Consider the following 25,014-nt stretch of genomic DNA (forward strand, 5'->3'; position numbering starts at 1 on the left):
TGGACACGTTGGGTGTATGATGAGGACGAATGGTTTAGATTCTGGTGAAGATCCAAATCCGGATGCGAGTTTTTAAAAAAAAAAATCTCCCAAGTGATTCTTCACCATTGAGAGATAAGGCCAAAAAGATATATGACATGATATGTCAAAAAGTTGGAGATGGATTCTGACAAACTTAGATGGATGAATGAGTTGGGTGATGAGAAAAAGCCGATTGGATTTTGGTTCGGATCCGGATCCAGACCAGGCCTCTCGGTGCGATACAAAACTTAGACGGTTCACCCGGGCGGAGGTATGCACTCCACCACGTGCCATCCTAGTAATGAAAGTGACAATATGGGATCAAAACCCATCCGGACAATGACGGAGCGGAGATCTTCCTTTGAAAACGCATCGGATCACGGCAGAGGTTGCTTTCACGGTGCTTACCCACTCACCCGACGTTCCAAATCTCACACCTACAACCTGCCACCATTTTTTGCTCATTTAAAGGACGATCTTCATGGATGACATTTTGAAGATGTGCAGAATATGGTTGTGTGAAACTGATAAATCGTTTTATTTATTTATTTACAATAACCGTATACATCATCTTGGTTAACAAAGGTCTGAATCTGTGGAATATTTGGTCGGGGGTTGGAACTGCTCGTTGTTGATTAATTGAATAAGTGTTAAATATTCGATGATGCTCACGATTATAAATCAGGGTTCAATCCCGATGTACCATGCTGTGACACAGGGCGTTGGTTCTGCCGAAGCAGTTTCGCTGGCTGGGTCATGCTGAGCAGTTTGCCATCCATCTCCCAGCAAGAGTTAGAGCAGAAATTTGTAATCTGTTCAGGATGTCGGAGATAGCTCGCCTGCTCTCCACAAAAGACACTGCGGGGTCGAACATCCACCAACCAATGGGACGACACCCACATTGATGAAACACCCTGCCTGTGAAACACCAGGATGACAGTTTGTTGCCACGTCAGGACTCGAACCCAGGTGAGTGCGTATCTCTCGGCCATTATGCCTTCCCATAAATCAAGTTAACATTCAATTATCAACGAGCACCCACGTCCCACAATCACTCAGATCCCAACCAAGCACCACTTTTTGAAGAAAACCATTATGTGTTCACAGATGGAGTGTCTATTGGTGGACTGTTGCTGAGGATACTGACTTAGTATCTGAGAAGTCGGGGGTTCAAATCCAGCTAAAGGCAGCGGTATTAGGCATTGGATTCTAATCTTTTGTCGGGACTCCAAGCTCGTCTCAGGGTAACTGTCATTCCACTATTGGATTGTGAGTAAAAGCCCAGCTGGCTCATTGATGACCTTCAGGGTGGTCCACACGTGATCTTAGTCCACTCATGGTGGTCGACTGTGATTCCCTTCCCTTGTAACAGGAGGTTGTTCCAATGACTGTGCCTCCGACCCTTCTCGACTTTCCGCTTGACAACGAGCAAACACCTGAAATGTCGGAATGATCATATCCTTCGAAAGTGTGCCAAACACCCCTCCCCGAACTTCACCTTCTCCACAGGTGTGTGGTTGCATTCCTCAAGCATTGCCCTCACAAACACGAGTGAGATTTGGTTCTGAGAGCCGTGAGTAGTCTTCAACAAACTTTTAAACCATTTTTCCTCTATTTCTTAACACGCCTGAACAAGACAGCACGCATACTCGGTCTTAAGACCGTCGTTGTACGGTGACGTCCTTTGTAACACACCTTCGCAGGTGTGAGCTTAAACGCTTCGGTGATGTTTGCGGTGCCCCCCCCCCACCCATTACCTTCACCTCCTCTTGTTAGAACACCATCAGGTCATTCAAACACCATCAGGTCATTCAAAGGTGGTCCATTTGAAGGGCGTTGTCATTTCATCTCCGAAGAGGTAACTTTGACGCCTAGTTTGTGGCCATCTATTAAGTACGTAAATATGGCAGAAATTGAACCTCCCACCTCGATTGATGTGTAGTTGATTATGGACTCATCAACGTTAACCCCCAAACCCAGACCTCCACCGTCGGTGGTGATGTCAGTGCTGCCCAAACCTGAAAAGGAGGTTAAGCAGTTGAAAGTACAGTCGAGTGTTTTAGATTAAGTTTAAAAGTGATCTGTGTCCCTCGTTAATGAGGCTTTGGGCCCAAAGGGACCTTTTTATGACTCTGCTCATATGTGCGGCCATATTTTGAGACAATGTTTAGTTGATTGAAACAATTGAAAACAATGGATTTTAACAATTGAAAAACGGGAAGAGTTCGAGTAACGATATTTTTTGCTCTAATTAAGGGTGAACGCTCGAAACGTTAAAGCGCATTATCTCTTCTCGTGACTTTGTTGGTTAATCTCCTAGTACGTATTTTATAGACGTCGGCGGCCGTTCGAGTGAGAGTCATTTGTTTTCTGTTGGCGTTTCCGAGTTAAACGAAAGTTTCATGCTTACATTGGCCCCGCCCATTCCCTTCCCGCAAGTCTGACGTCACGATAAAGAGGAGAAGCGGCAAAGCGCGTCAGTTGGTGACGCAAGCACGTCGGCAGTTTCTCATTGGTCGACGCCTCGTTCAAAACGTACTGCGCATGCGCACTACGCGATTTTTCGCGCCGTGGGCGCCACCATTTTGGCTCGTTCCTGTCAGAGGCGACGGAGCTTGGTGAAGTGTGCGGCATTCGCTCCCACGCCGGGTGTGGTTGAGGTAAACGGGCTTCTTTGCATGGATCCTCGGCTCGCGTGGCTGCAGCCTGAGCAACTCGGTCCCGCGAACGCTCTGTGGATGCAAGTGTGGGAAACGACGCAGGGAGTCGGGGGTTTGAACCTGTACCTGCAGACGGGCGCCATGCGGCGGCACGATGATTTCCTTGCGCTGCAGGCCGCTGCCTCGGAGGGCCCGGCCGAGGTGCGGGCCGGCCTGGGAAAGCGCAAGCGCGATAATCGGGCCTGTACGAACGGCGTGCACTTGGCTTTGCTCACGGTGGCTGGAGGAATGCCCTGGAAAGTACGACGTTACGTGGATGGAGTGTTAGGGTGAGGACGAACGGGCAATGACCAATGTGATTCCTGTTGGGGGGGCTGCGTTGTGTGGGGTGTGGGGGGTTGGGGGTGGGTGGGTGTGGAGGTTGCGTTGTGAGTGTCTCCCTGAGGTTGAGGGGACCTGGGGGCGGGTACAGTATCCGGTGGGTGATTGAAGTATTTCGGGGTCTTGTTTGCCGGAGACAAGGCCGGTGGAGTTTCATGGCAAACAGCTGGTTCCGTGGACCGTTCGGTTCCTCTGGTGATGTTCAGTGAACACCCGCGATCTTCACTTCGGTCCTCCTCCTGTACTTGGAGGCCTCACAGTGAACTTTTTATTCCCACAGTCGATCTGATGCTCTGATGGAGTTTTAAACGTTCCACGTTCCTTTTACTGAGTTAACTTCAAGTTACACCAAGTGGGCTACCCTGTTTGTGTGTCCATCTGAACCCGGGCTGTTGAGGTTGGGATCTTGGGTTCCGATGCTAAAAACACACACACACACACACACACACACACACACACACACACACACACACACACACACACACACACACACACACACACACACACACACACACACACACACACACTCTTTGTGAGATTGGGTCGCTATAATCCATATCAGAACATCCAGGGTCTGATGTTTTGTTGAAGACGAGTTCCTCTCACGAGGAACTTCAGTGCAGAAGGACGTGGCCCGATGTGAGTGTGCGTAATGGTTGCTTACCTATGGTTTTTGTCGGTGCCTTTAATCCTTTACAAACGCTGAGCGTCAAGCAAGGAAGCAGCACGGATGTGAAAACCACTTCACAATATTTAGCAATGTCCTTCCTTCCATCCTTCCATCCATCCTTCGTCCATCCTTCGTCCATCCTTCGTCCATCCTTCGTCCATCCTTCGTCCATCCTTCGTCCATCCTTCGTCCATCCTTCGTCCATCCTTCGTCCATCCTTCGTCCTTCCTTCGTTTCTTCCTTTCTTCCTTTCTTCCTTTCTTCCTTTCTTCCTTTCTTCCTTTCTTCCTTTCTTCCTTTCTTCCTTTCTTCCTTTCTTCCTTTCTTCCTTCCGTCCGTTTGCCTGTCAAAAATGAAGAAGAGAAACCTTTCTATCCAACGTGCTTAATTCTGAAGAGTTCGATGAGGTGGTTCCAAAGGGTAATTCTATGAGGAAGTTCGAAAGGGTAATTCTCTGAGATCGTTCTTAAGGGTAATTCTATGAGGTGGTCCTAAAGGGTAATTGTATGATGTGGTTCTAAAGGGTAATTCTATGAGGTGGTCCTAAAGGGTAATTGTATGATGTGGTTCTAAAGGGTAATTCTATGAGGTGGTTCAAAAGGGTAATTCTATGAGGTGGTTCTAAAGGGTAATTGTATGAGGTGGTTCTGAAGGGTAATTCTCTGAGGTGGTTCGAAAGGGTAATTCTCTGAGGTGGTTCTAAAGGGTAATTCTCTGAGGTGGTTCTAAAGGGTAATTCTCTGAGGTGGTTCTAAAGGGTAATTCTGTGTGGTGGTTCTGAAGGGTAATTCTATGAGGTGGTTCCAAAGGGTAATTCTATGAGGTGGTTCTGAAGGGTAATTCTCTGAGGTGGTTCTTTAGGGTAATTTTAGGAGGTAGTTCTAAAGGGTAATTAATTCTATGTAGTTCTAAAGGGTAATTCTATGAGGTGGTTCCAAAGTATAATTCTATGAGGTGGTTCTAAAGTGTAATTCTATGAGGTGGTTCGAAAGGGTAATTCCATGAGGTAGTTCTAAAGGGTAATTCTATGAGGTGGTTCTAAAGGGTAATTCTATGAGGTGGTTCTGAAGGGTAATTCTCTGAGGTGGTTCGAAAGGGTAATTCTCTGAGGTGGTTCTAAAGGGTAATTCTATGTGGTGGTTCTGAAGGGTAATTCTATGAGGTGGTTCCAAAGGGTAATTATATGAGGTGGTTCTGAAGGGTTATTCTATCAGGTGGTTCTAAAGGGTAATTCTCTGAGGTGCTTCTTTAGGGTAATTTTAGGAGGTAGTTCTAAAGGGTAATTCTATGAGGTAGTTCTAAAGGGTAATTCCATGAGGTGGTTCTTAAAGGTAATTTTATGAGGTAGTTCTGCAGGGTAATTCTGTGAGATAGTTCAAAAGGGTAATTCTTTGAGGTACTTCTAAAGGGTAATTATATGAGGTAATTTTATGAGGTGGTTCTAAAGGGTAATTATATGAAGTACTTCTAAAGGGTAATTATAGGAGGTAATTTTATGAGGTGGTTCTAAAGGGGAATTCTATGAGGTGGTTCTTAAGGGTAATTCTCTGAGGTGGTTCTAAAGGGTAATTCTCTGAGGTGGTTCTAAAGGGTAATTCTCTGAGGTGGTTCTAAAGGGTAATTCTATGTGGTGGTTCTGAAGGGTAATTCTATGAGGTGGTTCCGAAGGGTAATTCGATGAGGTGGTTCTGAAGGGTTATTCTATCAGGTGGTTCTAAAGGGTAATTCTCTGAGGTGGTTCTTTAGGGTAATTTTAGGAGGTAGTTCTAAAGGGTAATTCTATGAAGTAGTTCTAAAGGGTAATTCTATGAGGTGGTTCCAAAGTATAATTCCATGAGGTGGTTCTAAAGTGTAATTCTATGAGGTGGTTCTAAAGGGTAATTCTATGAGGTGGTTCTAAAGGGTAATTCCATGAGGTAGTTCTAAAGGGTAATTCTATGAGGTGGTTCTAAAGGGTAATTCTATGAGGTGGTTCTGAAGGGTAATTCTCTGACGTGGTTCGAAAGGGTAATTCTCTGAGGTGGTTCTAAAGGGTAATTCTATGTGGTGGTTCTGAAGGGTAATTCTATGAGGTGGTTCCAAAGGATTATTATATGAGGTGGTTCTGAAGGGTTATTCTATCAGGTGGTTCTAAAGGGTAATTCTCTGAGGTGGTTCTTTCGGGTAATTTTAGGAGGTAGTTCTAAAGGGTAATTCTATGAAGTAGTTCTAAAGGGTAATTCTATGAGGTAGTTCTAAAGGGTAATTCCATGAGGTGGTTCTTTAAGGTAATTTTATGAGGTAGTTCTGCAGGGTAATTCTGTGAGATAGTTCGAAAGGGTAATTCTTTGAGGTACTTCTGAAGGGTAATTATATGAGGTAATTTTATGAGGTGGTTCTAAAGGGTAATTATATGAAGTACTTCTAAAGGGTAATTATATGAGGTAATTTTATGAGGTGGTTCTAAAGGGTAATTTTATGAGGTGGTTCTTAAGGGTAATTCTATGAGGTGGTTCTTCAGGGTAATTCTATGAGGTGGTTCTAAAGGGTAATTCTATGAGGTGGTTCTAAAGGGTAATTCTATGAGGTGGTTCTAAAGGGTAATTCTATGAGGTGGTTCTAAAGGGTAATTCTATGAGGTGGTTCTAAAGGGTAATTCTATGAGGTGGTTCTCAAGGGTAATTCTATGAGGTGGTTCTCAAGGGTAATTCTATGAGGTGGTTCTCAAGGGTAATTCTATGAGGTGGTTCTCAAGGGTAATTCTATGAGGTGGTTCTCAAGGGTAATTCTATGAGGTGGTTCTCAAGGTTAATTCTATGAGGTGGTTCTCAAGGGTAATTCTATGAGGTGGTTCTCAAGGGTTATTCTATGAGGCGGTTCTGAAGGGTAATTATATGAGGTCGTTCTGAAGCGTAATTATATGAGGTGGTTCTAAAGGGTAATTATATGAGGTGGTTCTAAAGGGTAATTATATGAGGTGGTTCTAAAGGGTAATTATATGAGGTGATTCTGAAGGGTAATTATATGAGGTGATTCTGAAGGGTAATTATATGAGGTGGTTCTAAAGGGTAATTATATGAGGTGGTTCTAAATGGTAATTATATGAGGTGATTCTGAAGGGTAATCATATGAGGTGGTTCTAAAGGGTAATCATATGAGGTGGTTCTAAAGGGTAATTATATGAGGTGGTTCTAAAGGGTAATTATATGAGGTGGTTCTAAAGGGTAATTGTATGAGTTGGTTCTAAGGGCTAATTCTATGAGGTAGTTCTCAAGGGTAATTCTTTGAGGTGGTTCTCAAGGGTAATTCTTTGAGGTGGTTCTCAAGGGTAATTCTTTGAGGTGGTTCGAAAGGGTAATTCTTTGAGGTGGTTCTAAAGGGTAATTCTCTGAATTGGTTCTAAAGGCTAATTCTGTGAGGTGGTTCTAAAGGGTAATTCCATGAGGTCGTTCTGAAGGGTAATTCTCTCAGGTAGTTATAAAGGGTAATTTTATAAGGTAATTCTGTGAGGTTATTCTCTAAGCCAATTCTAATGGTTTCTAAAGCAGGTTCTGGAGGGCCATTCGAGCGTGTTCTGCAGTGGGTGTTATTGTCAGGCCAGATCAGATCTGTGATTTTCTACAGGTACCATGTCAACCTGTCCGAACCAGTTTCATGGTCGGGTTGTCGGCGACGAAACCGTCTCCTCCACCAGGTTTTCTGGTGAGGAGGGTGTATCGTATGCACACCCAGCAGGATTAAAATCAAAACCTGTAAAAGGGCGGAGGAGCTCCTTTTGAGCCAACGGCCATTCATTTCTGATGCCCAACTGTATCTGTGGACGTCCTCCTGCAGTTGGGTTACTTTTTATTCGGAGGTTGGTGGCAGGGTTTGCATTCCAGCCACCGTAAAATCGTTCATTCCGCAAAACGTATTAAAAGCCAAAATTAATCTTCAGACCCACTTCGTGGGAGTACTTCCTATGCAGCTGCCCTCCGCAGGGCAGCTCACCGGATGACGGGATTCGGGCAAAGCCTTCGGGACCCTCACTCTTTGATGAAAGGAGGAAAACCGTTGGGTAACATTCCCAGGTCAGATTGCAGTCGTGTTTGTTCGGCTGGTGCTGAGGTGTTGTCCACCAGCGGGCGGTCTCCTTGGGTTAACCTGAGGTGGTCCCTTGGGATGGGTGCCTGAACTGTGCTATCCCGAAGAGAGATGGTCACCTGTCTCTCATCATCTGAGCTCAAGCGTTTGGACATCGGTATTGCCAGCATTCTCTGAGGTCGGGAGACTGGATTGCAATGAGATCATTGCGGGTGGTTACATCTACTCTTGGTCTGGTCACTCTGATGGTTACCATGTCCAAGGAGTTTCTGTAGCTGTATCCAAGACACTGACTCCAATGATAATTGAGGTAACACCAGTCACCAAGTGTATTATGAGATTAAGGATTCGTCACTCCTTGAGTGTCATTTACCTGGTCTCGATCCATGCCCCGACTGAGGCGAGTGATCTCACTGTGAAGGACGCATTCTATGCCACGCTCGAGTCTGGTTGCTCAGTGCCCCAGGCGAGATACACTTCTCGTCTTGGGGGATTTCAATGCATCGACTGGAACTGATGTGGATAGTTTTGAGACGTGTTGTTCCCATGGGTCTGGAACTGTGAACCAGAATAGCACTAAGTTCCTTGACTTTGCAAGAAGTCATAGACGTCGGGTGGCTGGTTCATGGTTTCAGCGCCCACAAGCTCATCGCTGGACTTGGTATTCCAACGCTGGCGGTGTGGCAAAGGAGATTGACCATGTCCTCATTGACGGTCATTGGAGGATGATCCAGAACTGCAGGGTCTACCGTAGTGCTCAGTTCCTCAATACCAACCACAGGCTTGTTGTGGCAACTCTGAAGTTGCAGCTTAAATCTGGGAGAATGGTACCATCCCAACCCCGGCTGGATGTTGGCAAGCTCAAGGACAAGAGGGTAGCTCAGGAGTTTGCCAACAACCCGAGTGGAGATTTGGGTGGCCTGCTGCTTTGGGGGATCCTGAAGAGTTGTGGAGTGCCTTCAGGACCACCAACCATCCTTGATATTGTCGGTCGATGTCTTGGAACTCACCACAGGGCGAAGAAGAAGTTTGTCTCTCAAGGGACTCTGGATACCATTGACCAGAGTCGCAGGGGCAGGCTGAATGGCAGAACTGAGCTGTTGAGGGAGCGGAGGCGTAAAACTGCATGTGCCCTCAGTTTGGACAAGGCCGATGTGCGAGGAATCTGTGAGTGGGTTGAGCATCACCTGTGGTCAAGTGATTCTCCTGCTTACAGGGGAATTCGTGCATTGCGTTCCTCCAAGCCCGTCTCTCGGTGTACTCTAGTTGGAGTGGAGGGTGGTGGGCTCTTGACAAGGGAATTCGAAGTGAAGGCCCGCTGGGCCGGTGACTTTGAGCAGCTGTGCCAGGCTGATCCACGAGCTGTTGAGCTGGATGTCATGGGTGTTTCTGTCCCTATTGCTGACCCTCCAATCAACTATGATCCACCTTCGCTTGTGAAAACACAGGCTGCGGTGAACCGGTCAAAGTGGGGTGAAGCTCCTGGGAGCTGTGGCATCCATGCTGAACTTCTCCAGGCTGGTGGAAATGCTTTACTCGTGTCATTGCAATTAGTTCTGTGCTCTGCCTGGAATACAGCCGTCATCCCAACTGACTGGAAGAGGGGCCTTGGATTTCCCTCTCTGGAGAGGGAATGGTGATCGCCAAGACTGCATCAACTACTGAGGGTGACGCTGCTTTCAGTGTCGGGCAAGGTCTTTGCTCAGATAATTATTGAGGGGTCGCCACCCTCTACTTGAGCACCAGCATCCAGAGCAGTCAGCTTTACACCAAAGAGGTCAACGATTGACTATCCTTGCTCTTCGGGTCCTCCCCGAATGTAGACGAGTTTTGGCAGGGGCTGCTTGCAGCTTATGTTGATCTCTGGAAAGCATTTGATTCAGTGAATCGGTGTGCTCTCTGGAGGATTCTTGGTCTTTGTGGGGTGCCACCAAAACTGATCGATCTGATGTCTGAGCTACACTCTGGTACTGAGTGCTGTGAGATATTGTGGTACCATCTCTGTCATATTTCCAGTTGTTACTGGAGTTCGTCAGCGGTATATACTGACCTCCACACTTTTCAGCGCTTGAATTGACTAGATTCTGCGGAGGGATGTCGGAGAGATCAAGCTGTGGTGCATCATTTGGGAATGTCAAAATCTCTGACCTTTATTTTGCAGATGATGCAGTCATCTTTGCAGAGACTCTGAATATCCTTTTGAGGGCCTTTGAGGTGCTGAATGAGGAGTCTGAGCCGCTGGAATTACGGGTTTCCTGGGTCAAAACTAAGATCCATGCTTTCAATGACATCTTGGACGCTGATATCTTCTCTGTACCGGTTTGTGGTGAGGATGTTGAGATCATGGAGAGATTCACTTACCTTGGCAGTGATATTCATGTTTCTGCTGGTTGTGAGCCAGAGTTCAATAGACGTCTCGGTCGGGCCTGGGGAGTCATGGGTTCCCCATAACATGGGGTGTGGCGATGCCAGTACCTGTGCGGGAAGATGAAAGTCTGAGTCTTCAGGTCCTTGGTGCTTGCAGTCTTGCTCTATGGATGTGAGACTTGGACTCTGACCAAGGATCTGAGTTAGCGACTTAATTCCTTTGGAACCAGGTCCCTTTGGAGAATCCTTGGCTCTCGCTGGTCGGACTTTTTGTCCAATCAGCGGTTGCTGAGAGACTCAAATGAGATTTGTTACCTGCATAATCTGTGAGTGTCAGCTGTGGCTGCATGGACATGTGCCTCGTTTTCCTGATGCTGATCCTACTCACCAGTTTCTCTCAGCGAGGAAGCCTCGTGGGTGGATGCCAATGGGCCAACCCTGTGCCTCGTAGTTGCAGCAGGTTGATCAGCATCTCAAGGAGATGGGGATGGGCCAGGCAACTGCCTGGGGGATGGCCAGAGGGAGTCCCCTGGAGTACTGGCGGGAAGTGGACTCAGCGACGCGCTGCGACAGCACATCCTCCCATACCTGACCTACCTGACCTGACCTTCTGGGGGCTAGTTTGAGCGGGTCCTGGGGGGTAGTTTGAGTGGGTCCTGGGGGGTAGTTTGAGCGGGTCCTGGGGGGTAGTTTGAGCGGGTCCTGGGGGGTAGTTTGAGCGGGTCCTGGGGGGTAGTTTGAGCGGGTCCTGGGGGGTAGTTTGAGCGGGTCCTGGGGGGTAGTTGAAGCGGATCCTGGGGGGTAGTTGGAGCGACTCCTGGGGGGTAGTTCTTATGGGTGTCTTTTGTTTCTCGGATTTGCCTATTTCAAATTAAAAATGCCAAACAACCGCTTCCTTTGGATATGGGTGGGATTAAAAATAAAATAAAAATTATTGTTGTTCGTGTTTCGTGTGACTTGTCTTGGGTTCGACCCACCGACCTTCCCTGGCTCCGAGCGGACGCTCCAATCATGATGCCACTGAGTCTGGTCTGTCATTTTTTTTTCCATCTCCATCCAAACCTCTGGTTTACCAAAAACCGTTGCTGTACCTATTTTCTGCCACTTCAGCTGACTGTATGCTGCACCACCAAATCTCATTGATATTTAATGTATAAATCTCAATTCATGTTTGTTTACATAATTTGAAGTGTTTTTGCGTCATACTTTCCATGGCTGAACCGTAGCACTGAGAGGCCCCAAATTTTGGTTGTGGGTACTTCAGAATCTGGACAAGGTTTTAAGTGACCGCACATTGCCGTTAACATCTGTTTTTTTCCGCCAAAGGCTGCTATAAAGTGTATATTGGGATGTAGCATCAGGCAGTGCTGCCTTCTCTCCGCAAGCAAAAAGTAACCCTCATGAGACCAATAACTCCATAGGCTTTCAAGGTCCATCACGTTCTGAAACAACTGCCAGGAAAAGTTCACAGTTGAGTCGCATGGGGTAGCGCTTCCCTCTCCCCCGCCCCAATCTGGCAATGCTTGGTATTCTTCCCCCCCCCCCCAACCACCTTGCAGGGCAGCGCCGAGTATCCCCCCATTGGGTAACACTGGATACTGGTAACCCTAATAGTTTTTTTTGCTTCATAAATGAAAAAAAAAAAACTACTGAAGCAAATTTTGTATGTAGCCTTAGGATACTCCATGTATGGTTTCTGTATATCTTAGGGATGGTGTTCAGGCTGGGCGAAAGATCCCATTTCCCTCAATGTAAATGTGCATCGTATAGCGACTCCGGTGGTTGCCGGTATTACAAATCATCATCATCATCTTCTGAAATAAAGAAAATTTTAACAAATTAACGATCTGCATTGTGGTGATGTTGAAATCTGAGTGAGAATAATTATAAATTTTCAAAATGTTTCATTTCATTCATTTTTAGCGGAGCTTCAAACCAAAACAAAATCCAACACTAAGCTTCGCAAAGAAGAAGTGATTTATTTTTATTCTTGTGATTGTTTTTTGTTTTTTTTTTGCTCACTCCGCATATGAGCAGCAAGGACGGTTGATGAAGGTGATAGCTGACGTCCAACCGGATAGAAGATTACCTTGGGCAAATTATCGAGTGAATAGAGCAGAATGTTTGAAGTACAACATGTCTTTAGATTATATCAGTTGGCGAAGCAAGGGGTACTTTTGCTCGTACAGTAATACTGTCGTGTCCAGGTCAATTAACACCGATGCTGGGTGGATGAGACGAACTGGCGGTTTTACTCCCTCGGACGACGTTCCGAATTATGGCGGACAATGTGTGCGCGGATCGTGAGGAGAGACACAAAGACCTTCAAGCTTTTTGTAACCGACGGGTTTATTCCCCCCCCCCCCCAAAAAAAGGACCTGGGGATGATGTCATCATGAGGAGATAACAGTGGGTTGGGAGGAAGGGGATGCAATTGATAAATAATTACATACAATTGATAAATAATTACATACGATGAGAATAAAAACAATGGCACCACACACCAAACTCAGTCACTGAGGGGAAGGGGACAAAACCGTGGGATTCGGCTCTGGTGGCAGCGGGGACGAGCAGACGATGACCAGAACGATGAGGAGATGAAGCACTTGGGCAGACCGAACGGGCACAGGGCGAAGAGAACAGGCAGGCAGAACGACCTCCTTAAAACTCTCCCACAATTTGTTCTCCTCAGAACTCTTTCTCTCTGTTCTGTTCCTCATTCTCCTCAGACCTCGATCTTCTCCTCCCAACTGCCCGATTCGGCTCTTCATTCTCCTCTCCCTGGGCAACACACTGCCCGCTTGGGAGGCGTCTATAACCCTGACCCTGAAGGCGTTCATGGCTCCGCCCCGTCTTCTGCCAAGTCTCCTGGCATCCCATTGTAGAGGTTGACAGAGGTTTTACACGCAATTTCCTTCACCATAATCTCTAATTATTACCACGCACCACCCCCTGTCTGGTGCACATGCAAACCAGACAATTCTTAAACCAACGTTTCCCTCTTTTATACATCAAGATGGCTAACTATTTGTAGACGCACCATGCTACTCAAAACATTCCTATCTGCTCTATGGGAATATCTAACCTCTCCCACCCACTCCCAAAGAAACGTTACAATACTATGATTTGAGAAGTGCATGTTTGTTGACATGTATGCACCATTCCTTGACGGAATGAGGTGAAGACTGCCTTTTGTACTGTGTGCACGGGCTAGTTTTCACAGTTTAAAAAAAAAAAATCATCCACAGTCCTGTGTGTTCAGGGTGGAGGTGGTTATTTCCAAGTAAATACCTGGTACGTACCTTTGGCATCGCGCTGCTCGAGGCATTGCAAGTCGTACTAAAATATGCCAATCCTGAGGGAATTAACCCGCACCGAAAGACTGGCTCTTTTCCCGTTAAATAAATAAACCTCATGGGTTAAAAGTCTTGATTTGGTGCAGGTGCCTCCTTGATGTCTGCTCCAAAGTGCTGTTGACATCTCGTGGTCATGAGCCATTTAAGTTTTCCACATGTCCACTCATTGGAGTACATTTGTAGTTCACAAGAGGTCAAGGTGCTTTCCCACGGCACTGACGTCTCCAAGGTGATCGCTGCAACACCAAGGGAAGGAATGGACACTTTCACTTTCACATGTTTCGTCAACTAGTTATTCCATTTGATCAAATTTTCATTTTCACAGGTTTGTTGCATACCTTCCTGCTGTACTGCTTGAGCATGAGCTTGCCTTTCACAAAGCCCAGATGTGCTTGGGCCAAGGCTGGGATTATACATTGGTTATTATTATTGCCAAGTGATGCTATTATTATTATTACGAGTGCGGGCCCGTAGGTGCGTGCCAGTATGTGCAGCTTCGTTCCTTCGCTCTCGTAAACGACTGGATTGGGGCGTTGTTTTCATTAGATCGGACCAACCGTATCATGAATGGCCATAACTTGGGAAACACCTGGGAAACGTACTCGGGTCCCCAGCATCAATTGTGATGTCATATCAAACGAAGAAGAAGAATTGTGACGCCCCTCTCTCTCGCCTCCTCTCTCTTGCCCCCTCTCTCTCGCCCCCTCCTCTCTCTCCCCCCTCTCTCTCCCTCCTCTCTCCCCTCTCTCTCCCCTCTCTCCCCCTCCCTCCTTCTCTCTCTCCCTCCCTCTCTCTCTTTCCCTCCCTCTCTCTCTCTCCCTCTCCCTCCCTCTCCCTCTCCCTCCCTTTCTCCTCTCTCCCTCCCTCCCTCTCCCTCCCTCCCTCCCCTCCCTCCCTCTCTCTCTCTCCCTCTCCTCTCCCTCTCTCCCTCCCTCTCCCTCCCTCCCTCCCTCTCCCTCCCTCCCTCCCTCCCTCTCCCTCCCTCTCTCCTCCCTCCCTCCCTCCCTCCCTCTCCCTCCCTCTCCCTCCCTCTCCCTCCCTCCCTCTCTCCCTCCCTCTCCCTCCCTCTCCCTCCCTCTCCCTCCCTCTCTCCCTCCCTTTCCCTTTCTCTCTTCCTTCCCTTCCCTTTCTCTCTTCCTTTCTCTTCCTTTCCTTTCTCTTCCTTTCCTCTTCTCTTTCTTCCTTCCCTTTCTTCCTTCTCTTCCCTTTCCCTTCTCTTCCTTTCTCTCTCTCTTCCCTTTCTCTTCCTCTCCCTTTCTTCCTCTCTTCTCTTTCTCTCTTTCCTTCCCTTCTCTCTTCTTCCCTTTCCTTTCCTTCTTCCTTCTCTCTTTCTCCTTCTCTCTTCCTTCTCTCTTCCTTTCTTCCCTTTCCCTTTCTCTCTCTTCTCTTTCCTTTCTCTTTCTTCCCTTTCTCTCTTTCCTTTCTTCCTTTCCTTCCTTCTCTCTTCCCTTTCTCTCTCTCTCTCTCTCTCTCCCTTCTTCCTTTCCTTCTTCCTTCCCTTTCTCCTCTCTTCTCTCCTTTCTTCTCCCTTCTCTTCCTCTCTCTCTTTCTTCCTTCCTTTCTCTCTCTTCCTTTCCTTTCTTCCTCTCTTTCTTCCTTCTTCCTTTCTCTCTTCCTCTTCTCTCTCTTCCCTTTCTTCTTTCTCTTCCCTTTCTCTCCTCTCTCTTCCCTTCTCCTCTCTCTCTTCTCTTTCTCTCTCTCCCTTCTCTCTCTTCCTCTCTTCTCTCCCTTCTCCTCCCTTCTCTTCTTCCTTCCCTTCTTCCTTCTCCCTTTCTCCCTCTCTCTCTTCCTTTCTCTCTCCCTTCTCCCTTTCCCTTTCCTCTCTCTTCCTCTCCCTTTCTCTCCTTCTCTCCTCCCTTCCCTTTCTCTCCCTTTCTCTCCTTTCTCTTCTCCTCTCTCTCCCTTTCTTCCTCCCTTTCTCTCTCTTCCTTCCCTCTCTCTCTCTTCCTTCCCTCTCCTCTCTCTCTTCCCTTCTTCTCTTCTCCCTTCTTCCCTTTCTTCTCTTCCTTCTCTTCCTCCCTCTTCTCTCTTCTCTCTTCCTTTCTCCCTCTCCCTTCCCTTTCTCTCTTCCTTCTCTTCCTTTCTCTTCCTTCCTTTCTCTCTTTCTCTCTCCTTTCTCTCTTTCTTCCTCTCTCCTTTCTCTCTCTCTTCCTTTCTCTCTTTCTCTCTCTTTCTTCCTTCTCTCTTTCCTTTCTTCCTCTTTCTTCCTTTCTCTCCTTTCTCTCCTTCCTTTCTTCCCTTTCTCTCCTTTCTCTCTTCCTTTCCTTCTCTCTTCCTTTCCTTTCTTCCTTTCCCTTTCCTTTCTTCTCTTTCTTCCTTTCTCTCTTCCTTTCTCTCTTTCTTCCTTCCTTTCTTCCTTCTCTCTTCCTTCTCTCTTTCTCTCCTTCCCTTCTCTCTTTCCTTCCTTTCTTCTCTTTCCTTTCTTCTCTTTCCTTTCTTCCTTCCTTTCTCTTTCCTTTCTTTCTCTCTCTCTCTTTCCTTCTTTCTTCCTTCCTTTCTTCCTTTCCTTTCTCTTCCTTTCCTTTCTTTCCTTTCTCTTTCCTTCTTTCTTCCTTTCTCTTTCTTCCTTTCTCTCTCTTTCCTTTCTTCCTTTCCTTTCTCTCTCTCTTTCTCTCTTTCTTCCTTCTCTTCCTTTCTTTCCTTCCTTTCTTCTTCCTTTCCTTTCTTCTCTTCCTTTCTTCCTTTCTTCCTTCCCTTTCTTCCCTTTCTTCCTTTCCTTTCTTTCTCTTTCCTTTCTTTCCTTCCTTTCTTCCTTTCTTTCTCTCTTCCTTCCTTTCTTTCCTTTCTCTCTTCTCTTTCCTTTCCTTTCTCCTTCTCTCTTCTCCTTTCTTCTTTCCCTTTCCTTTCTTCTTTCCTTCTTTCTCTCTTCTTCTCCTTCTTTCTTTTCTTCCTTTCTTCCTTTCTTCTCTTCCTTTCCTTCTCTCTTTCCCTTTTCTTTCTCTTCCTTTCTCTTTCTCTCTTTCTCTCTCTTTCTCTCCTTTCTTCTCTTCTTTCCTCTCTTCTCCTTTCTCCCTCTCTCTTCCTCTCCCTTCTCTTTCTCTCTTCTCTCTCTCCCTCTCCTTCTTCTCTCTCTCTCCTCTCTCCCTCTCTCTCTCTTTTCTCTCTCTCTTCTCCTTTCTCCTTCTCCCTTCCCTTTCTCCTCTTCTCCTCCTCTCTCCCTTTCTCTCTTTCCTCTCTCCCTTTCTCTTCTTCCTCTCTCTTTCCTCTCTTTCCTCTCCTCTTCTCTCTCCCTTCCTCTCCTCTCTCCCTCCCCCTCCTCCCTCCCTCCCCTCCCTCCCTCCCTCCCACTCCCTCCCACTCCCTCTCACTCCCTCTCACTCCCTCCTCACTCCCTCCTCACTCCCTCCTCACTCCCTCCTCACTCCCTCCTCACTCCCTCCTCCCTCGCCCCTCTGTAAATGTGTTCACAAATGTCTTCCAAGCACAACAATTAATTCAAACCTTGGGAAAAAAACAGCTTTCAAACCCTTGGGAAACAGCTGAAACGGATAAAGAACGATATCAAACCTTGAAAAGGCACATACTCAGGTCCCCAGCATCGATTGTGACGTCATACCAAACGGAGAAGAAGAAGAATTGACGTCAATCGTGCAAAAAAAAAAAATAATAATAAATAAACATTATTTGTGACATCATTCGTGATGTCATAGCACCGTGTCTTGTCATTGGTTGACAGATAAATGGCCGTAACTTGGGAACCGCTTGTCCGATTAATATTTTTGCGAATTCGCACCCGCCGGGGTGTGGACGGCCACATAACTCGGATCGCGCCACGTAACTCGGATCGCGGCACGTCGCCCACCGGACGGACAATTCAGTCGTGACCCTCTCGGACCAACGCCGGGAGCTAGTCACGGGTGGGGGTTTAACCTCACCACGATCGTGCCAATTGCCCACCTGCGCAGGATAGGGTTGCTCGCCAAATTCGATCTACCGAAGTACCTGCGCGAATGGTCAACCGGGCGATCGCACCTCGCCGCAGGTCGACTCCAGACACGGGCCGCTTGGGCGGCCCGTTCCGTGCTATCGGGATAACCGAGCGGTGTTATCGCAGACCTGGACGGTTCAGATTAATTCCCGGGCGTATTAAGCCCACGACGAACCCTTTACTTGAAGCAGGATGGAGGGTCAATAAAGAAAAGACGAAGCGAAACGGGAAAACAGTTCACACAATGCACATTTATTACACGACACATGGAAAGCACACATATACAGCCAAACAGTCAAAATGCACATATTGCAGTTAAAACAAAAGAAACAATGACGCAGAGTTGCTACCGAATACGCGTACACACGGCAACACTTATACAGTTCTACTTTACAGACGGCGCCAACACACATTTACTCAAAAGCAAAGGAAAGAAGCCACCCTCATAGACAAGGGGGCAGACAGGCCTGGAGGCCAATATGTGCGCGTGACCTGGAGGAGTGGCCAGGTCCGCGAGACCGGGGGGTCCCACCCGCGTCCTCGTGACGCGTTGGCGGATGAGCCGCAGAGGTGGCAGCGTGGCTGTGCCCCGAGTCCGTGCTCCTTGGCGGGTTTTGTTGGCACGACGTTTGGAGTGGGGTGGGAACGGGGCCCCCTTTTTGCACTATCTCAGCGCGGGGAAAGCGGGAATTGTTGATGCCCTGGGGGAGGAGAATGGCTGGCTGGCTTGGGTCCCGCGACGAGCAATCTCACACCACGACCTCGTCGCTGACCGTCGTCCTTCTCGCCTCGGACCCAAGCTCCTTTGCCTCTTCCCGCAACTCTCCTCAGCCGACTGCAGAACCCAACTCGATGCCACACCGATGACTTCGCCACCTGACTCCACTCTCTGCCACACCGATGACTCGACTCGCTCTGCCCTGCCGACACACACTGCCACTGCCACACTCTCCCACTGTCACTGCCACACTCTCCCACTGCCACTGCCACACTCTCCCACTGCCACTGCCACACTCTGCCACTGCCACACTCTGCCACTGCCACACTCTGCCCCTGCCACACTCTGCCCCTGCCACACTCTGCCCCTGCCACACTCTGCCCCTGCCACAGTCTGCCACTGCCACACTCTGCCACGATTCGACTTGCGCTCGCCGTTTTATAGGCCGGCAGGAGAAAACAATATGCAAATATCCGGATCAGGATGACCTCTGAGGCGGAGCCACGCTCGCCAATTGGACTGAGTAAAAGTGGGCGTGAACTTCCCCTGATCCTAGAATTTGCATATATCGATTTCACACAGACACACCTGGAGGCGGGGCCAAGCCGCTCCGCGCTTGCTAATTGGACGGATCAGAAGTGGGCGTGTCGCGTTCCTGATCCGAATTCTCCCTCGGAAATGCCGCTATTTGCACTCGCGGCTCGGTGCGTATCGCTGAACGAGCCCAAGACAGCCCGACGCTCAGTGTTCACAGGTGGTGTGGGAATGGCCATAGAAGGAGAGAGGTGAGGGTGGTGGAGGGTTTATCGGTGGTGGTTTGATGGTTATGGTGCCGTTTGGGAATGATGGTGATGCGATGTTTGCGAGATTGAGTTGTGAAGGTAAAGGTCGTGGCTGTTGGCGTTGTTGTTGTCTGAGGGTTGGAGCGTTGTTGCAGTTGGTGATGTTGGCTGGCGTGGTGGTTGTGTGATGGCGGTTGAGACGTGGTTGGTTCAAAATAAAGATAGAACAGAAAAACGGCTATCTCAAAGTGTCGCAGCCCGAATGAATCACATAAATTCCCTCTAAACAACGGGTTTGGGGCTAACTACACATGTACTTAGAGTTATCTCACCTGCGGGCCCTGAATGGTGGTTTGCGAATTTCCACAGCTGTAACAATATCAAACCTTGAAAAGGCACATACTCAGGTCCCCAGCGTCGATTGTGACATCATACTAAACGAAAAAGAAGAAGAATTGTGACGTCAATCGTGCAAAAATAAATAAATAAACATTAATTGTGACGTCATTCATGATGTCATAGCACATGTGGCTAAAAGCGATATTCTCGGTACTGGACGATCTGTGAACCCGTTGGGTTACCGTTGTGACAGCGGTTGATTTAAAAAAAAAAACTTCTCAAAAAACAAAAAGATATAGCTCCAGTGAACTATACCGCTGAGGTTGTTTGCATTGATCAAATAATCCTGAAGAGTACTTCACTAAATCGAGATTGATTTTTGAAATAATTTTTTTCGTTGCCCGATTTGAACGAAAATTGATATTGCGCGTCAATGTGAAAAAAAACTGAGAAAAGAATTTATTGTGCATAATCTTCGAAACACAATTTAATTTCTTTTTGAACACGGAAGTATTAGATCAAAATGGTGATATTTATTTTATGCTTGAAAATAAATCGTTCTTTGTCTATACCAAATGTTTGAGATTTTAAAATAAATCATTTCAAGAAAACAAAAAAAAAGATAGCTCCAGCGAACTATACCGCTGAGGTTGTTTGCGTTGATCAAATTCTCCTGAAGAGTACTTCACTGAAACAGGAATTGATTTTTAAAAAATTTTTCGTTGCTCGATTTGAATGAAACTTGATACTGCACACCGCAGGAGAATGGTGAGTAAGGTGGCACTAAAATTTTTGCGCTATCGTGTACCGTTTTGGCTGTATTTCAGAACATACATACATACAAGATGAGAGTTTTGGTAATACATTGATAGATAGATAGATAGCATGATGCACTACTTCAAAAGGTTGCGGCCGGATTATGACAAAACGAAGTGGATGAGTGCGTCGGTGACTATAACAAGCTGATTAGAGTTTGGTTCAGGTCCGGATCCAGATCCGGTCTATCGGTGGGATACAACACGTAAACTGTTCAGCCTGGCAGAGGTATGTGCTTGACCAAGTGCTGTTATTGTATTGTATTGTATTGTGCAATTTATGGATGTATTTATCGTTCTATCCGTTTGTTTCATGTTGGAATGAAGCATTGATTGCTGCTACTTGGTGCTACGAAAATAAAACCCGACCCAATTAGTCCCCACCTCGTGGGGTCGGCCCAGGACTAAAACGCTTTATGTTTGTTCCACTGAGTTTTAGCGTTTGAAATGAGCTTGTATCATTATGAATGACCATGTGTTGATATTTTGATCTTCATGACCTCTTTTTTATTTATTTATTATGTTTTTATTTATTTTAAAGGCAAGTGCTCCTTGCTCGTCCTTGTGGCATGTTTGACAAAAGTTTTTTGGACACGTGATGAAATTGCCTGAATGCCATTGTGCTGTGAAATGGAGCTGGTTTGTAACCAGCGACCAAGGCAGGAAACCCTAGGAAGCAAAAACAGATCCCCCCCTCTCTTCTAAGGAAGGGGTGGGGTGGGGGGGGGGGTGGTAGCACGTCTGAGCACAGATCTTGATGGAGCTGAGATCCTCAGATTTTAAATCCGACTGTATAGGGTGTCTATTTTCCTGACCTCCAAGCCGTCTTGCCTGGGTTTGAGTCCTGACCCAGCTATTAACTGTCATCCTTGTTTTTCACAGGCAGGGTGATTCATCAAAGTGTGTGCCGTCACTCAGATGGACATTTAACCGGGTGTTCCATCTGCCAGAGACGTTAAAGATCGCACGGTGTCCTTCGCAACGAGTCGGCGAGCTATCGCCGGCACCATTAACAAATTCCAAATTCCTGCCCCAATTACTTTGTCAAATGCCATGCCTGGCCAGCTGGTTCGTGAAAGACTTTGTCTCCTTTCCGGTAAAGAATTGTCTCTTTGTCTCCTTTCCATGTCTGAAAGAAGAGGAAGAAGCAGGACCTGGACCTTTAATGTTGTGATTCCGATCGTATGACAGCAGGAGCCCTTTGGAAATGTGTTGTCGTGGACACTGAAGGAGCACAAGAAATTATATATAGTGATTCTACTCAAACAAATGGAAATGTATATAATAGTAAACGGACGGAGCACACCGACGACAGCAGCAACAACTAAGTGTTATAAAGCATCATTTTTTTTTTGTTTGTTTCACTTCCTTTTACATCCTCATTGAGATTCATGGATGGATGGACTGTACAATGTTTTGATTAAAGCCGTCGGTGAAGTGACGGGTTGGCATGGCTTGTTTAATGTAAAAGGAAAAGTACATTCATGTCTCCAAATGTCCTTGGCCTGCATCTGTTACGTATAAGCTGCTTCATGACTCTTGTTTGCTGTGAGGAGAAACTGCTCAATTTGTATGAACTTGAACCTCTTGTTTTTGTGAATTGAAAGCAATACAGCATGTCGTTGTTAGCACAACACATTTGTTGCCACCACAATGAAAATCAAGGATATAGTCTTCCACCAATCACAACAATGGCTTTGTTGTGCACGATGGCGTCTAATCCCTACTTGTTTCACTCCCCCTCTCCTCCCCTCTACTATTTCTCTTTCTCACGCAGCCTGCACGATGAGATGATAGACTTTTTCAAGTACATGTCTCCGAGGCCCGCCGAGCACGCCATGCGAACGGAGGTAGTGGATCGCATCCGGCAGGTCATCAAGGAGCTGTGGCCGAGCGCAGATGTGAGTGCGCACTATGAAATCGGTGGCTCTGGTTTGTGTACAGACCGCTGTCCCTCTGCATTATACGTTGATCTGGTTTTGTGCACAGACTTTTAGGTTCTCGGAGGTTTAAAAAAAAAAAAATCAGTTTTGTTTTGTTTGAAACGATGACATGATGATCCCAGCTTGGGAGACGGTTGATTTGTTGCACCGGCACATATGGTGGAATTTTTCATCCTCCCAAAACCCCACCCCACTCCCCATCCGGACTGGTCATCGCAGCTTCACTTCCTTGACTTGTATTCCAAATCCACTCCTTCCACGCTCCTCTAACCCCATTTTCTTTATCCCATCGTCATCCCTTCCCTTCTCTTCCCTTCATTTTGATGTTCTCCCTGTGCATTTGTAATCGGTGGATACATACTTCTATCTCTGCAACCACACCAAGGGGAAAAAAATTGAAACTTGGCACCTGGCAAGTCCTACTCATGGGGAACGAGTGTGATTATTTTACATCATCATCGGTGCCCTTGTTATGACGTCATAATTGCATATGTGTAATGCTACATCTGATCAGTTTGAAAAAAATTGAGGGTCATCTTGGGATGAAATGGTACACAGAAAATAAATTGCAGATGTCATCAGTCACATGATTCAGTAGCCGTATTTTTTCATTATTATTATTTTTTAAACCTTAAAAAATCTCCTGGAATGGCTGACCATGTTGAGGTGAAACTTTACACGTCTGACCGCCTATTCATGAGGAACAAAAGGTTCACACATTACGTCATAGGTCACATAGTTTTGCAGCCATATTGGATTTATCTTAAAACGTATCAATATATCTTCTCCAGAATGACTGGACACTTTTTCTTTCTTTCTTTTTTTTGTTTTGAATAATGCTCACTTGGCTGTACCTGGATGGGTTTTGAGGGTAGAGGAGCAGCAGCTGAAACCTGAATCCTATCCAGGTTCCTCCTGATGACTTCATCTTTGCTTTTTGCTTGTTCGGGTTCCTTCTGATTACTCCAATGCAGGACTATACCTGTTTGGTCTTCCATTTGATTTGAATTTAATTTATTTTAAACCCATTCTGAATTCAGTAGAATAATAATAAATGTCATGGGTCAGGTGTCCGATCAAAGTGAGACGTCTTGGTACCTGGTCATCACTGCTAGCCGTTATAAAGTGGCAGTTCTAGTTATGTTTTATTAATTACACAAACGCCACACAAAACAAGTCCTGGTGAGGGTCTGCAATCTCTGATTACTCTTTTTCTTGTTTTTTGTTTGTTTTTGTTTTGCAACCACAGAAGGGATTTCAACCAAACTATGTGCACATATGAACTGATTAGATATTTGGTTCAAAGGGTCGTAGGTCTAAGCCCTTAGGTCTTGTGACAAATTTAAATATTTGAGACCATGATAACTTCAGAACCACAGAAGGAATTTCAACCAAACTTGGCACCAAGTGAAGATTGTAACAGAGAGAATACTTTGATTCAATTTTAGTTTCAAAAGATCAAAGGTCATGTACCCTTTGAAAATGATTTTGCAAACCGCAACTTGAGTCACAAGCATCTTGTGTGGTCTCTTGTACTTGTCTCGTATTCTCTCTCATGTGATCTTTAATTGAGATCAAACGTAACGGTGGGTTGACATCTAACTTGGGCGGACACATGACCATCGACGCATTCGCGGCACATCATATTCGCTCATTTATTACCTGATATATTCTGAAGTGTATTTGAGAAAGATCCCCTTTTGTCTTGCAGGTTCAGGTATTTGGAAGCTTTCGTACTGGTCTATACCTTCCTACCAGGTAAGTCTGTGTCCATCTCTGTGCCCCTTAGCCACCTTATTCATTCCTGCTTTGCTTTATACTTTTGAGAGGTTGAACGGTCGGGGTTGTGACCCTTCCGGTGGGGGACATTATCTGCTCGCCTACACACATTCTCATGGAACGATCATCTTCTCAGTGATATTGACTTGGTGGTATTTGGAAAGTGGGATTCATTACCATTGTGGACCCTTGATGAGGCACTGCGTCGGCATGGCATCGCCGCTCCAAACTCCATCAAAGTTTTGGACAAGGCCACGGTGAGTTAGATTTGGCAAACGCTAAGCTTGCCAAGGTGGTTTTGTGCGCTCAGATCGGTTGTTACCAGCAATCGTGTCTTTGGTCACGTGCTGTACTTGTTGATGCGCAGGTACCTATCATCAAACTGACTGACGCAGAGTCAGACGTCAAGGTGGACATCAGCTTCAACGTGGAAAACGGAGTGAAATCGGCAGAACTCATCCGGGAGTTTGTCCAGGTGAGACGCTTGCTGTGTCTTCCTTATTTGAGAGCTTGGGGTTTGCCTGCTTGGTGGAGGAGCTCAAAGGGTTGTTATTTTTATTTTGGTTTTGAGAGGACTTCAATTGGAGTTGCATTTCCTTATTTAAGTGAGGTGTCTGGAAGGTGGCACATATGTGTTTGAAGATTGGGTGTCAAAATGACCCAAAGGGGGAATTGGCACCTGCTCTAAAACATACTGTTGTGGGCCGGAGGTCGGGTGAGAAGACCACCAGAGGGGGAAGCTATCTCGGGTTCCCACCAGACTCCTCGGAATTGCAGGCCGCGTACACGGATAATTCTGTGACGCGGCGGGTCGCTAACCGACCGTGAACGCTAATAACTCAACCACGTGACCGAGGGTCCTCCCGTCAGTGGGTTAACCGGGTTACGTAATTAATCACGTGATTTAATTACCGGGGAACACACCCCCGGTACGCCTTGTCCGAACCAGATCACTTTACCGCATCGGATGCACCTGAGCGATACTGCCAAGGACGTACCGGCTAAAAGGAACGGATCGTTGGGAATAAAGTTCGGACTATGCTGCATCATTGAAAGAACAGACAAAAACGAGCTGGGAACATTTCTTCTAATAATTTATTTACAACCAGGTGAGGAAAGATATGTGGCACAATGAATAGTTTTATTGTTGTGTGTAATGCAGGGATGGAAAGAAGCGTGAGAGGTGTGGCAAC

The 25,014-nt window shown here is 46.5% G+C and overlaps 1 protein-coding gene and 1 long non-coding RNA gene across 2 annotated transcripts in view; both read left to right on the top strand.

The window, feature by feature from the left end:
• Positions 1-641: 641 nt before the first annotated feature.
• Positions 642-1,713, top strand: LOC147011492 (uncharacterized). The gene is made up of 3 exons (XR_015052065.1): positions 642-990; positions 1,129-1,290; positions 1,394-1,713. It is a non-coding gene; the product is annotated as an uncharacterized LOC147011492 (long non-coding RNA).
• Positions 1,714-2,575: 862 nt separating this feature from the next.
• Positions 2,576-25,014, top strand: part of LOC147011493 (terminal nucleotidyltransferase 4B-like) — a 61,561-nt gene continuing 39,122 nt past the window's right edge. The window contains 5 exon segments of the mRNA XM_085857428.1: positions 2,576-3,010; positions 21,877-22,000; positions 23,754-23,800; positions 23,958-24,078; positions 24,189-24,296. Of these exon segments, the coding sequence (XP_085713554.1) occupies positions 2,700-3,010; positions 21,877-22,000; positions 23,754-23,800; positions 23,958-24,078; positions 24,189-24,296 (711 nt within the window). The 5' untranslated portion in view covers positions 2,576-2,699.

This window comes from Eptatretus burgeri, chromosome 15, assembly GCF_056783735.1.
Source record: "Eptatretus burgeri isolate ZD-2024b chromosome 15, Ebu_testis_v1, whole genome shotgun sequence".
In the NCBI taxonomy this organism is placed as follows: Eukaryota; Metazoa; Chordata; class Myxini; order Myxiniformes; family Myxinidae; genus Eptatretus; species Eptatretus burgeri.